The sequence below is a fragment of the Amphiura filiformis genome, chromosome 11 (genome assembly GCF_039555335.1).
Source record: "Amphiura filiformis chromosome 11, Afil_fr2py, whole genome shotgun sequence".
NCBI classification, from domain to species: domain Eukaryota; kingdom Metazoa; phylum Echinodermata; class Ophiuroidea; order Amphilepidida; family Amphiuridae; genus Amphiura; species Amphiura filiformis.
In genome coordinates, this window is record NC_092638.1 from 49843300 (window position 1) to 49859334 (window position 16035).

The 16035-nt window shown below is 37.4% G+C and overlaps 1 protein-coding gene across 1 annotated transcript in view; it reads left to right on the top strand.

Annotated features, from left to right (window-relative positions):
• Nucleotides 1-2152, top strand: part of LOC140164945 (transducin beta-like protein 3) — a 48099-nt gene extending 45947 nt beyond the window's left edge. The window contains exon 21 of the mRNA XM_072188344.1: nucleotides 478-2152. Within this exon, the coding sequence (XP_072044445.1) occupies nucleotides 478-612 (135 nt within the window). The 3' untranslated portion in view covers nucleotides 613-2152. The remainder of the gene's footprint in view (nucleotides 1-477) is intronic.
• Nucleotides 2153-16035: the final 13883 nt, after the last annotated feature.

The window sequence follows — 16035 nt, forward strand, 5'->3', positions numbered from 1 at the left end:
GTGTTTATTTGCATTCTTGATACAACCACACCCACCTCCAGTGCAGAATATAAACTGAATATAATTTTTGGCAAAAAATAGCCTTTTTAATGTAGCTGTTACTCAAAACTTGAGTACTTGTAGGCCATTCTTCTTAGATGTGGCATCTTTATACACATACATTACTGAAAATATTTAAAGGATCAAACGTTGATAATCCTGAATGTCCGTCTTTCTTTTTACTGTTCTCATGGTGCTCACCAAAGTGTTTTTCGGTTTGACGAGACTTCAGTACTCGGTAGTGTAAATTATTGAACAAAATTACAATAATATGATTCACATTGTTACTGCTGCTTTCGAAAATTTTTAATAAAAAGTCTGATCCTTTTCAATATTTTGCGTAGTGTAGTTGTGTGCCAAATATGTGAATTTAAAGTAATATAATTATTGCATAGTTTTCTGACGACTGAAAAATGATGATTTCATTTGTTTCCACAGAAAACGGTTTCTTCAAGTGCATCCTCAACGAAAGCCAACAAGCAGACCACTCTAGATGATTACATCTCACCCAGAAGAACCAGATCCAGTAATATCACAAATAGGTTAAGAAAAACTAGCACTAGTACTAGGTAATAAATGGAATGTCTATTTTAATATATGTGACATGGAATATCAAAGAGACACTTTTGGGCAGGATATTAATTTTGAGTGTTTTACATATCTTAAATATAGAGATATTTTGCTCCACAGCGCCTTTTTCCGGAATGAAATTGGACATTCCTAAGATATTGAGTTCGTAAGTTATGGTATTATAAATTGGAAATTGAGATATCAGCCTTTAAAATAGTATTGACAATGTTGAGAGTAGGAATGACTTTGTAAAATGTCTGAAAAAATACAAGATGCCAGTCATATTCCGGTCTGAAACTATCAGACAATATTTTTAACATTATTAAGGTGGTACTACACCCCCTGATAAATATTGCGACTAATTTTGCATTTTTCTCAAAAAATACCTACACATTGTACTGGTAACAAACGTTACGTATATTATAGGGGGCAAGGAATCCAATTACTTCACTGAAATTTCAGTGATTCAAGACAGGTGGTTCATTATAGAAATGAGGTACATTCTAGCGGTACCTCTTTTCTTATCACAAATAACACTGATATTCCAGTGTAGTAACTGGATTCCTTGCCCATATAATATTAATAACTTTTGTTACCAGTGTAGTCACAAATATTATCAAGGGGTGTAGTACCACCTTAACATCACAAATTTGCAACAAACCCAAATTGTGAAAAAAAAACCACCCTGTGCAGATTTTTGGCTATTTCTCCATTTACGATCCTGCCCAAAAGTGTCTCCTTATGATATACCATGTAACATATAGTAGTGAATAGACAGTACTTGGCACTACCTTGTGAACTTTTAAATCTACAGTAGCATGCTGAAGTTATTGCAAGGCAAGGTTGTTACCAGTGTATGTAGAGAACAAGTTATGAAATTTGGGAATAATTCTGGTATACACTGTGCACAAGTATAACCCTAATCCTAACCCTAACAATAACCCTAACCCTAAAAAATAGGGTACGCAGAGTAATACAAAAATTGTATTGAAAACACATGGTAAACCAGAATTGCACCAAAATTTGTACATCTATATCAAAATGGTGCACTTGTCGGCTGCCACATGTGTCCCCTTTTACAAAGTAGCTAGGAATAAATATAAGACTCACCTCAAGTGGAGGTCACTTCAAATCATCCCCAAGCAAGCCTCAAAATAAGCAGATCTGGACCAGGAGCCACACATTTGGAAAAAGCAGCTCCTGGTCCTGTGATTATTATCTAGTGAACCAGGAGCCATTTTTAAAGAGCTAAGAGTCATTTAAATTTCAATTGTACACATTTTGAAAACCTGCTTTTTAACTACCAGGCTCTATTTAAAAAATGTAGAGCCTGGTTCGTATAATTTTGGTGTGGACCAGGAGCCAAAATGTTATGACCATATTGGGTAATGGCTCCTGGGTGCCTGGTTATATTGAAGCTTGTCCCCAAGTCAAATGGTGTAACAATGTTCTCTGTAAATATTCCTAAACCATGTGACTTGGTGATGATTTGAAGTGACCTCCACTTGAGATGAATCTGGTAATTCATTCCTAGCTATTATGTAAAAAAAATGTAACAGCCGCTAAGTGCATCCTTTGGATATGGATGTACATAAGGTCATGTTTTTTATGTTGGGCACCAGTTGCGTTGCATGTGTATTTTTCAAACAAATCACATGCTTTTACAGGTTTGGTACTATAACTTCAAAAGTTTACATTAGAACCCAATAAAAGTATATATTCTGAGAGCATATACTCAGATGATTTCTGAAACGATACAATTGGAGTCATTATACAGGGTGACCCATATAATATACAGGGTGTAACAAGCAAAATAAGGATGAAAATATTAATTCAGTTAGGGGTGTCACCCCTCGACGTACATTGATAATGTAAAGTTTTGACACCTGTTTAATATAGTTAACTGAATTGCCCACCCAGCCATATGGAACTTTTAGCGGTCAAGTACTTCAATTATGTAAATACAGGGTGGTCAAAAATCTATCAATATTTATATGAATTTCTTCAAAACACCCCTTATCTGGCAGTGGAGATGCAAATTTTCATGATTGAGGCATCTAACTAGATGTAAAATAAGCTCAACAATCCAGTTTTGAAAGTTAAAAGAGAATTCAACAAAGCGTTTTCGCAAAAATGGATTTTTTTGGATCAAAATTAAGCATGAGGGCGCTTTTTCAGATTTGTCGCAAACTTTCTATGTTTTACTAGTTTTTAGTTTACTGAAGTAAAGAGGATCACAACCAAGGTCTGCTTAAGAAATTTGAGCCATTTACCATGTTTCATTTGTCTGTGGCACCCTTTTGAATGTTGCCTACATTAAATCCCTATTTAAATACATAGAGGTCAAAAAACAAGTAATTAGTAATTTTTAATTGTCTAATTAACAAATACTGAGGCAATGAATGCTAAACATGATATCACTTGGCTGAGATCAAGTACAGAAACAAGTAGAAATCCATTGTACAGCATTGTGATCCTCCGCCACATGATCACCATTGTACAGCATTGTGATCCTCCACCACATGATCCTCCGCCACATGAGCCACCCCTGACTAATTAGACTTAACGAGTTACAGTAATTAGTACAAATGAAAATCATTCATTTTTGTTTCAGAAATTGAAAGACCAATATCTAAGGAAAAATATAGTACTAAACAAGCTCATAATAAATATCAAATAAACAAGCTACATGCATGTAAACACATTTTGATGAGTAAGAATGCAACAAAGCCACCCTTTTAGGTGCCCAGTATAAAAAACATGACCATAAATATGATCTGTGACAATGAGCTCTTGAAGATCTGCCGAAGATTAGGCTCACTGAATTATGTTCTTTGAGAGAGACTGTCAGGGTTCCCAGCTACTTGGGAAAATAAAAATCCTTTTTTCTACACAGGGAAAACTCAGGGAATGGAAGAAAAAACACACCAAAAATCAGGGAAAACTCTAGGGAAAGTTGAGTGGCCCAAGAGTGTTTTGTTATACACCTGTCTGGCATGTAGGCATGGGCATCGCCAGTGTTTTCCATATCGCGTTTCGTGGTCAAAAACAAATCGCGATATCGGCTGTATCGCGATTTGTTTAAGCTTTGTTAAGTTTCAAAACAACTTGAGCACGGAAAACTTGACCTTCTAAAAGCGCTCAATTTTGAGACTATCACAATGGAATTACTTATGGTAGGTCATGAAAGTATGCTTTACACAAATTTATTTCAGATTCTAACAAATTTGCTTGGATATCGTTTAAAGCTTTAAAAATATTGCATCAATGAAAACAGTACACAACCTACAACCATGGCCAAAATGTGTTGGGACACTTATGGAAAACGTACACTATAGTATGACCTTATTTCCGTTATTATTAACGTGATAAAGTGGAGGTTTCTTTGGTGTCAAGCCTAAACACTTTCCTAACACCTCAACCTCCCCTTCCCCACCAATCAATGTTGGGTGCCACAAGGCTCGTGTGACCAAAAAAGTCTAATTCAACATTGATCGGGGGAGTGGGGGGCTTATTTACATTACCCTATCAAACCGTCCCAACACTTATGGCCAGCATTGTAGGTAAAGTAGAAATATTTCTCATGGAATTGTTGAAATTTGTCAGGGAAATATCAAGTTTTGTGAAATGCTAGGACTGGCTGTTTGATCAGGACATAAGTCAAGTGTTGCTATCTGACACTGGTATTCAAATACAATCTTGTGCAAAATTTATTGATGTTTTTAAGGCCCAGTGCATGGAAAATAATAGTGTTTTTAAGGGGTTCTAGCGCATTGCACATTATGATGAATACAGATCATAAAGCTATCTAACTTTAGTCATGTATTAAAATGGGCCAGAGCAGTATGTTGGGAAATATTTTTGTCATTGTAGAACAGATCATCTTGGTCTGTGGTGTCGCCACCAACTTTATTTTACGAGCCCTGATATAAAGCTAGCCCTTCTTTGTGAATCCTACTCATAGAAGGGTATGTACTTGAGAGCATCTTCATCCAGATCTCTACTATATATCAAGGGTTGAGTGCCAGAAAGCCTCAACTCACAATCACCTGCTCCCACAAAATGAGCATAAAGTCACTAGGGCACTATAAAAGATATACAGTCCATTAATCATGACAAAATTCAATAGAAAACAAGAGAAGGAATATTGATTTTTGAAAACCAAAGCAAGGAGCAAACTTTATGCTCATTTTGTGAGAGCTGGTCATAGTGAGTTACGGCTTTCTGGTTCTGAACCCTCGATATACTGGAATAATTATGGTATACCCTGCGCACAAGCATAACCCTAACCCTAATCCTAACCCAACCCTAAAACACAGAGTGCGCAGGGTAAACCTGAATTGTACCTATATACTTTGTATTTCACTTCAAGTTTAGGAGTGACAGTTGCTTATTTTGCTGGTCACAGTTTCGAATCGTTGGCGCTAACATAATCCAGCAGAGCATATGAACACATGTACAAGGGCACTTTGTTGGCATGCCCAGGGTACAGCCATGCAGAGTACCGACGTCATTACCAAACTTGAGGTGAAAGGAAGATACGTTTAGGTTGAAAGGCGGATCACATGTTATCATGACAGAAATTTGTGTTTTCATTGCCCATGTAGATGTGGACACAATAACTGTTTTTAAACCAAGGTGTAGGTGTTTAAATCCTTCTGTAAACATGTGCTTGGGATGCCAGAAGTATTATATTGTATGTTGTTCTTTATTTCAATCATTTTGCCCAATTATTCTGAAGGAAATGTTTTCTGATTATTCAGAAAAGTTCAAATTCAGAATTTCAAAATATTAAAAACATTTTTGGACATGGCCAGTTCTGGTTCTACTCCATTTGTGACACTAGCTTCGAAAGTAGTACAACACTTTCTTGCTCAGATCGACATGCGTGACCTGTTACTGAGCGACATACGCCGAGCTTTGTGTTCCCTTGATGAGCGCTCTGCACCGAACACAGCTTTGATGCGCGCTCTGCACCGAACACAGCTTTGATGCATACTCAACCCATCAGATTACCAGTGTTATTACAATTGAATCAGCCAATCAGAATTGAGCTGTGTATGCTCACCAGGGGGGGAAAGTGTGTCATTCTTCTCTGGCAGCTAGTGTGAATAGTCCTAAACAGATATCCAACATTAAATACCTTTGGTTAAACTAGACTTAAGGTACAGGCTGTATCAAAATGATTGGTACCCATCAGTTTTGATGGTTATTGAAAAGCCTTCTTCCAAATGCAACATAAGGGCTTCTTGTAATGACCGTAATTTATAGTTATATGATTATACCTAAGGTCATCTCAGGTCAATCGAGAAGTCAACTCCTTCACAACATCTTTGGAGTTCTGCTGATGAGGACGTGTGTCACACGTCAAAATATTGGAGTTTGTTCTCAATAATTTTGTGTTGAATGACTGTTTCAACTTACTTTGCAGATATATGATTGTTTATAACTTATGTGGATCCTAAGTTGCATTGATGGGTAGTTTTGAGTACCAAACATTTTGATACAGCCTGTATACCTGCTGGTTTGGCTCACTAGGATCCACAACATGTTCATCTATCAGGGCACAGTTCTTTAACCCCAATACATTTGTACATTCATTGAATGACCTTTGAAACTTTGGGTACAAAAACTCATACTCTGCCACTTGAGGTTAAATTTGGCACTATGATTGTTTAATTGAGCTTATTGAACTGTGGCATTGAGATGAGGCCATTGTGGTCCATAGTGGCTGTTGAAGACCAGAGGGATAAACACAGAATTAGAGAAGGAGAACCGGGACTCCCTACACCGCCACATATAATCGCGCCATCAGAAAATTGGGGGTATTCGGGTCCTTGCTGACGGTGCGCGGAGACGAATGAAAACAATTCTGCGTCTCATCTGAAGATTCTTGGTACTTGCGTGCAGGTCGCATCAAGTGCGTCTCTCAAATGCGCCCATCATCCATGTCATGCTTGCATGACAACAAATGCCTCAAGCGCATTCCGAGGGAAATCGAATACCCCCAATTTTTGCTCCATGCCTGTATCAAGATGGCGGTCGAGTCCTGGTTCTCTGGTTTTAATTCTGTGGGGATAATTGATTTATTTGTCTTCCAGATTTTTGTAAATTATTCATTGGAGGAAATTTTGTTGAAGCAGATAGGGTGCAAAATAAATGCTGCCAAAATATGATTCATGATACTATAATAAATCATGTGATGTCAATAAATTTGACTAATTTGTGTTGTGTTTTTGAAGTGGTACAACGAGCATTAGGGCAATTCAGCCTATGCATTTCGGTCATATGGGGGTAGAGCCTCGAAATAGAGGCCGTCAGCCTTTCGCCATCTTGTGGGTATTAATGATCTGTGTGTTCATGCGTCGGACACTATGCGCAGGGCGCAGCTTGCCACGCAGCTGTTATCACGCATCAACACGGCGATTTTGCTGTTCACGCATGGAGATCGAACGACCATCACAGCGTGTACCCACAAAATGGCGGCATATGACCTCACGCTGATGGCCTCTATTGGTAACAGACAGTAACTAGAAGGCTATATATTTGTACACAAATACGGCTATACCCGCATGTTATCGGTGTAGCCAAACTTATAGTCCTTATTTCTGAGGACTTAAAATAAAGAAATTGTAAAAAGTCGCGTCTAATTGGGCAGAAAATGTGTAAAAAGTGAAAGTCCAAGTCACAAGCTTTAATTGGATGTAGGTTGCACTGTCGTAGCACTTAAAATAAAGAAATTGTATAAAGTCCCCTCCCAGGGGAGTCATCTCTCTTACTCTCCATAAGTTGCTGTTGTCAGTCTCTCTTACTCACAGTGAGGCTATGCAATATGATTAGGGGGAAACTATTCCAGAGGGAGTATGTAAATTAAATGGAACAGCCATTTCAGAGGGAGTATGTAAATTAAAAGGAACAGCCTTTTGGGGACATTTCAGAGGGAGTATGTAAATTAAATGGAACAGCCAATGGGTATGTAATTTAACTGAACAGGCTTAACGCTTCACGCTGGTATTTCCAATAATGATATAATACGCACGATCTGTCTGTTTAGTCCCACGTGTGTAGGGTGGATGGGTGTGTGGGTGTTAGTAAAAATATAATTCTCAGGTGCTATCTGTGTACAAATTCTGCGCCTGGAAGCTGATTTCTTTGATGAGAAACGGCCCGCCCTTTGTTTTAACATTTGGGGCCCTGGGGCCCATAATATTTGACTTATGAGGCCCATGTACATAATTATGTTGAAGTATAATTCTCAAGTGCTATCAGTAGACTCAAGCTGGACAGTGTAGCTGCTTTATTTACTGAGTAACGGCCGGTCCTATGTTTTAGCGTTTGGGGCCCTGGGCCCATATTATGTGACATATGGGGCTCATATGCACATATAACTATATAATTCTCAGGTGCAATCTGTGTACAAACTCTGAGCCCTGAAGCTGCTTTATTTGATGAGAAACGGCCGGCCCTTTGTTTTAACATCTGGGGCCCATAATATGGGGCTCATGTACATATGTTGAAGTATAATTCTCAACTACTATCAGAAAACTCAAGCTGGGCACTGTAGCTGCTTTATTTACTGAGTAACGACCGGCCCTATGTTTTAGCTTTTGGGGCCCTGGGGCCCATATTATGTGACATATGGGGTTATATATACATATGACAATATAATACTAAAGACCTATCTGTGTACCAAATCTGAACCCTGTAGCTACTTTATTTGCTGAGAAACGGCCGGCCCTTTGTTTTAACATTTAGGCCCCTGGGGCCCTAGCCTTGTACATATGGGGCCAAAATGGGCAAAAGGCACATCTACATCTTAGGGCCCATACATATGCCACATATGAGCCCTAGTCATATTATACTTATAGAGCTAGGCTTGTCAATTTGTTGCACCATATTTTAACATATGGGCCCCTGGGGCCCATAATATATAACATATGGGGCTCTTGTATATTTGTATATATAGAGTACCCCTAGGGCTATCAGTGTACCAACTCAGGGCCCTGAGGCTGCTTCATTTGATGAGAAATGGCGTGCTTTGTATTTTCACATTTGGGCCCCGTGACCTTTGACCTCTGGGGCTAAGATGGGCAAAAGGCACTTCTGATGGGTAGGGCCCATAAGTGTACCACATATGGGCCCCAGGGCCTTTGTAGTTTTAGCGCTAGCCTTGACAGAATGATGTGTTTGATGAAGGAGGAGAAGGAGATGAAACCCAAGGATGGCAATATACCCGTCCATGCTTCGCATGCGGGTATAAAGAAAGAATTGCATCACTTCACACAATGTTATATGACTGGTTCAATTCCAATTCATGTATGCTGCCAGTTCAAAGCTCTACCATCCCACTTGCTGTGCAAGGAGTGAGAAGCGCATAATTTGTTTTTGCTTTCCAGTGTGGCCAATAGTTCTTGCAATAATATTGCACTAACACTGATCTAACATTGTTACCCAACCGATGCTCATCAACCAGTGTTGCCAGTCTTCAGGAAATTCCCTGATTTCAGGAAATTGCACTCGGATGATCCTGTATAGATGAGTTGACTTCTGACGTCAATGCCTGGCAGTATGCGCACACATCATCACAATTTTCATTGCATTTTGCCTGGCAGTATGCGCGCGCATCATATTTTGATCAGGGCTCGTATTTTTAAAACCCCTGCCACATCACAATAATAGTGTAGTGGTTGCATGCGGTTAACTCAAGCATATCGATATACCGGTCCCTTGTTGATTATTAACATTGAGGTCAACTCATCTATAGGCAAAGTACATTTTTCAGGAATTTTTTTGCCATTTCAGGATTTTTTTGACAACACTGGCTGGCATCTCTGACAACAAATGCTCAAAAAATGGGAAGCTTGCTCTAGACTCAAATATACAATTCAGTTTGCAATTCTTGACAAAATTTATTTTCAAATTCAAGCCAAATTTTCATACAAGCTTACAACATAACACATCAGTTATCATGCAGTCTTTAACAATTCAATTTCAAATGCAAATGGCATATTTCTTGATAGGTATTTCAACACAAAACCTTGTGTTATATAATTTCTTTTTACAATATATTTACACAACACACACACACTGGAGAGATATATGTGCAGAAAATATAATACAAAATATATTTAGTAGCAGTACAGAGGTCATAAAAATTGTGCGCTGTAACAGACTGTTTGATGTTTTACAAAATAATTCAAATCTGATCATAACAGTGGTCATAAAGAGATTGATTTGGGCAAAAATAATTACACTAAATAGTAAACGTATCAACATCTTCGAGTACAAAGGGGTAAAGTATGGGCTCCTTGGGGACCGTTCACAAACACTTGTAAGGGGGGGCCTGATGCAAAAAAATTTCATCACGAAAATTTTTCGGGGCCCCCCTTTACAGACCTCAAAAATTTCAAGGCCCCCCTTTTTGACATGAAAAGTATGGGACAACCCCATAGAAAAGCATATAAACTCAATTTTTCCAGGAAATTTTTTTCAGGGCCCCTTTAGGAGGGTCAAAATTTTCAGGGCCCCCCTTTGCATCAGGCCCACGTTACAAGTGTTAAACAAAGGCAGATAACACTTTTGTGCTCCAAGGAGCCCTGTAGTTGGCCTTTTTGTGCTCTTAGCAAATTAAAATTCATCTACAAACTCATAAAAACATTTTCTGCTCTGTACATGCCCTTCTAGAGAAACAACTTATTTGAGTTAAAAGCATAAAAACTACATGTATGTCCAACATGTTTTGATGAACACAAATGTTTGAAAATATTAAATACAAAACATAATAATGATAAAATTTGATTTTTTACGCCCAATATTTATTGGTCGAGCTACGAGTTTTAAAATATTGGACTTGACTACGTCTCGTCCAATATTTTAAAATATTGAACGAGACGTAGTCAAGTCCAATTATTCATCGTCCAATATTTGAAAACTCGACCAATAAATATGGGCTCGGTCGATCCAATTTTATAGCGATATCATTTGACACTCCCATTACTATTTTACATTTGCAGAACCTTTGCAGGCCAAACTGCTTTCAAAGTAATGCCAAGAGCAAAATCTAGGATTTACTATATCAATATTTTTTTAACATTTTACATTAAAGTAATACAGATTGAGAAATAAAAAGTTTTGCTTTTTAGCCCATTTCATACATCCATCGCTGTTACAGGCCGTATCAAAATGATAAAATTTTATAGTTGAGAATGTTTGCTTTGACAAAATGCAAAATAGGATCATTGTGAGATTACCAAAATTTACAGTTTTACAACCTTTTATAAGATGAATCAATAAATGAGGTGCATCTTGTGTTGAATGTGGGTGTGGCAGTCTAGTCCACAACCACTGAAAATTATGGAGAACAATGATTTTGATACACCCTGTTCAACATGCTGCACCCTTATTTTTGGCAAAGAACTTGACTCTGGTGAACCCCTGAGCTTGTGGCCTTGTTGTTGTACATATAAGGCCATCTTAATTAAATCCTGTGTCTCAAAGCTGCCCAGCACGTTAGTAAAATCGTGCGTGTAGTCCTCTTTGAAAATCAAGAAATTCATTTATTTTTATTTAAAAGGCGAAAATAAAACTCAAACATCGTATTTGATTTCAAGTTTACGATTTTTTTCGCAAACTTTCGACAAGAAAATAATAAAAGAGAAGAATTAAGGTTTGTAGCAGTGACTTTTTTGTCTGCTATTCCAACATTTGCAACATTAGATATTTTTTGCACAAAATGCTTGTCCAAAATCCTGTACTGACACATAAATTAAAATTTAAAAAAAAATACAGTAAAAAATACCGCATTAGGTTTTCAATTTTTCACAAGCTTTGAGACACAGGATTTAATTAAGATGGCCTAATAATGATATCGCCTGTGTTACAAAACAAGACGCACAAGAGACCAAAAAACAATGCCTTTAATTCCCAATTTGAATTGCACTATCTTCTGCATAAAATATATTGTACACATGTGATTGCATCTTGAATAATGCTGTTATAAAAGTAAAAGTTACTTCTTTTTTCGTGTCAATTTTAATTGTCAACTTACAAAAACCGCAGGTTGCTTTAAATACTGCATCAAATTTGCAGTTTGCTTCTTGAATTATGGCACTTTTTGCACCACAAATTATACACTATTTTCAATATAATCATACACTATAATCAAGCATACACTATTTTTGACCATATTTCAAATGTTGTTAAGTTATTTCATAACACAGCAATAATCTATTTAAACATTACATTTATTGATGTATTCATTTAATAAATCATCATATTGAGTAATTCTCCCTACTAGATATATACAATTATTTATTTCTTTCATCATCCTATTCACATTATCTGAACCACTTCCCCCATCTCTGACAAACCCATCAAGTTTTAACATATGGGTTAGTTTCTGAAAAATAAGTAAAAATTAGTCAGAAATGGAAATTTCTTCCAATAAAATCATAAATCATTTTTTTCACAAGCATTTAAATTTTGTGAATATCACTAATTTCAGTTTATAACATGAAGTTGCATCGTTCTATATTTCAACTAAAATGCAGCTTTTTGGTAATTCTCAATACCTCTACTCAATGTCGGTCAATCTACTTTAATGCCCTCTACTAGTACAATATGAAAACACGGCAGAGACTTTGATTTTTAGAAAATAAAATCATTCAGTTCCAGGATGCTGTTCTTTTAAAAAGTCAGCACAATTTCTAACTACTACAATACAGCCCTTTCGTAATTATCTAAGTCTATATTCAGTCGGCACTCCACATAGAAACAATTGCTTCTACAAAATATGAAAATATGTTTTCTTATCTGCAGAGAAATTCTTTGGTGAACAACTGCGAAAGCTAATCATTTGTGCTGCACATGTATGTGATGCGATCAAGTAAGATCAATGAGGCATTCCAGTTGAAATCCATACACCCCCGTATGGAAGACACGTCCTTAATCTCCCACACAGGGCTGTAGATTTTCAAATGGAGCCATCCGTTTACTCGCTTGGTTGCATCATAAATATTTTCACATTTATCAACTATGCTCTTCCAAGTAACAACACAGTACCTTTGCCTATTTCACTAATACACATTGATCTTGCGCTTGATTTGATAGGGCCGCATTCAGGGGTGCGTACGGGCCTGAATGCAGCCCTATGCGACCCCCCCCCAAAATTTGGAAAAGTATACAAAAAGTCCCAAAATTTCAGGTGCTCCATTTCAGAAACATCAGGTGTTTTACGCTTTTTTGGACAAAAAAGGTCCAAATTTTGTCCACTTTTCACAAAATCGCCCCCCTTGGAAAAAGGTCCACTTTTTCAAATAAGCACCCCCCATATGAAATCCTGCTTACGGGCCTGGCCGCATTACGTGTGGTAAAGCAATCGTAAGATCGATCTTTGTGAAATGGGGCCCTGCTATTGTACTGATTTACTGATTAGCAGCAGAGGTACTGCCTTGTACAGGGCATTTGCTAGAATTTGACAGGTGCCATCATTTTCCCCAAAACTCTCTCTACAAAATCTGACCCTCAAAACAAAAACCAGACCTAGACTGCACCTTATGGGAGTTCAATAAGTTCAAAAAGTTATTGCTATAGCCTCAATTTATTAGTCTGGTCTTGTTTTGTGTTCTCAGAACTTGAACAAGCATTCTTTTTAGAATTTAGCATCTGTCAAAGGCATTAATCTTGCCTGTCCCATGGGCAGTTCTTGCCAGTCCTTATCTTTCCTAGAAGCAAACTGCCTGTCCAAAATGACGGGCAGACAGGTGTCTAGCTAATCATGGGGCAGTATCTCTTCTGTTATTTATTTTGTAGACACTGTATTTTGTACTTTTGTAGTAGACATATAAAACAAAGTCAAACGGCAGTAGCCGATACTGTATTTTTACTGGTGTAGCATTACACAAGCTATGAAAGTCAGTAAGAATTAACAGATTGATTCTTCCAGAGATTCTTGAAAAATAGATTTTCACAAATTTGGTTCTTCCAAAAATATGCATATATACTATGTGCAGAAAACTAGCGAAAGAATCTCAGTTGGACTATGAAGTTGCTGGTTGGACCCAATTCCAACAAATTCATGATGTACTGGTGATTAAATCTTGTTTTGCAGACTATCAGGCACTCTAAGATCTTTGGTTCCGGAGGTACCACCTTGGTCTGGGGCGGACATTTTAAAAATGAATTTAGAAGAGCAGCAATGACATCACTTGCATTACATTCCAGATGTTTTAACATTTAAAAATCTACATCATATGCAAAATTTGAGGAAATTCGACGAGGCCGTTTTATTTTAGGGCCATTTGTCTATAACTGGTCTTTACATGTAGCCCTATGGAGAGAGTGCCTGTTGCGGGCGCTGTAACCCCCATTTTAGGAACAAAAATGTGATTTAAAAAAAACGGCCTCGTGCAAATTTTCTATTTTCAGAGTATGTAGTATGAACATGTAGAAATATAATCAAGTAGTTGCCCTACCTGCTCTTCTCCGATAAAATAAAAAGTCCTATACCTCAATGATAATGAAACCTAGGTGGTACACTTATGTTTATATTGTTGAAAACAATAAACACAAAAACAAAAAAAAAAATATATTTTGGTCATACCTACAAAGGATTTTTTCTCCTGCATAGGATGCATTTGTTTTGGTTGATTGCATCCCAAGTTATCATGGTTACATATCGAGGGTTCAGCCCAACACTATTTCGTCAATTTTTGTCAAAATGTTTCAAAATTTATCAAAAGTAAGGGGCTTTCCAGTGACAACAATGACTTATCCACTGCTCGGTGCCAGAAGTGGGTAAGTGCAATAGCTGCCCTGTGAACATTCAGCAATTTTCACACAGCATACTGTATTCATCTACACATGGCAGCCATTGCACTTGCCCACTTCTATCACTGAGCAGTTATGTCCATTTTCAACCCTAATAAAGCCATAGACCAGTGATACATGTATATAGCCATATATTCAAAGGCTTGTGAGGGCAGAATTCTTCAATGTAATTTTCTCAAAATGGCCCGAAGAAGGTCCAACTCCAATTTTTACAAAAATGAGTTAGACCCAGCATTTTATTTCAAGCAGACTGTTCTTCCTTGTGTTGGAAAGATGAGCCAAAATCCACTCTCTAAATAGTCTTCCACATACACTTAATCATGGTTTTCATGGAAGAAACGCCCAACTCCACGGAGTTAAGCCCCACAAACATTGGATTTAAAAGAGGAATTTTGTTCATCCATGAAATCTGCTTTTAACTACAATAAACATTCTTGCTAACATATTACATGCTTCTACTTGTACAATGGATAATTACCAAATTTCTGTTGCTATTTTTGACACACCTGCTTACGGAATTGGCACTTGCAGTATATTAGTGGAAGAAGGGCCCAACTCCAGCTCGTATTAAGACCTGTACCGGTACCGTTACTGTTTCGAATGTATGTAATACTATATGTTCATGTACTAAAGATCCCCTGAAGAGGAAACATTCTGTCTATAAAACTTTTCAAAATATTAAGTTTATAAACAGTTTTGATGGAGTTGGGCCCTTCTTTCAATTAGCATGTGAATGTGCAGACAACACTAGATAGCAACTGCACACTAGTGCCTTTCATCCTATACACACTAACATGTATAATTTGTTAATATAACACATAATGACACATAATTGTAGCACCATCCGTGGGCAAAAAATACAAGTTGTGATCACCCATGTAGCGATGTCGTCTAAACTTTATAGTTGTCATTGAAAATACACTTCAATTGTTAGTTATTTAGCGATTTCGCAAGTATATACAGATAAAAAGCTTTGCTTTTCACAATCATTGTATTTTGTGCTTCGATCACTATTGTGGAGCCAAATTTGTTTGATCGTTCGATCGACCATCAATGCTTGGTTGGTAGATCTTTATATTGATGAAATTTCATGTAATTGGCTGTTGTTAAGGGGGTACTACACCGCTGGCCAATTTTGTGCCTATTTTTGCATTTTTCTCAAAAATTATAGCGCATTGGTGACAAGTAAGATATGTATATCATTGGGGCAATGACTACAACTACTGCACTGAAAATTAAGCAACTCAAGGCAAGTACTTATTGATTTATTGATCAAATATTGGTTTTCCCTCATTTTTGACTGTAACTCCACAACTGTTGTCTGTGTTGAAATAAAATTTCCAGTGCAGAAGTTGTAGTCCTTGCCCTTATAATATACATATCTTACTTGTCACCAATGCACTATAATTTTGAGAAAAATGCAAAAATAGGCACAAAATTGGGCAGGGGTGTACTTACCCCCTCAACTGCGACAATATTTAACCATAACGCCCTAAAGGGGACTTGGTCCATGGTACCCAGCTTGTAGTATTCAGAGCGGTTATTGCAGGCAATGTTTTTTATGTGGTGTATAATTGACCAATAACATTTTGCCATAAG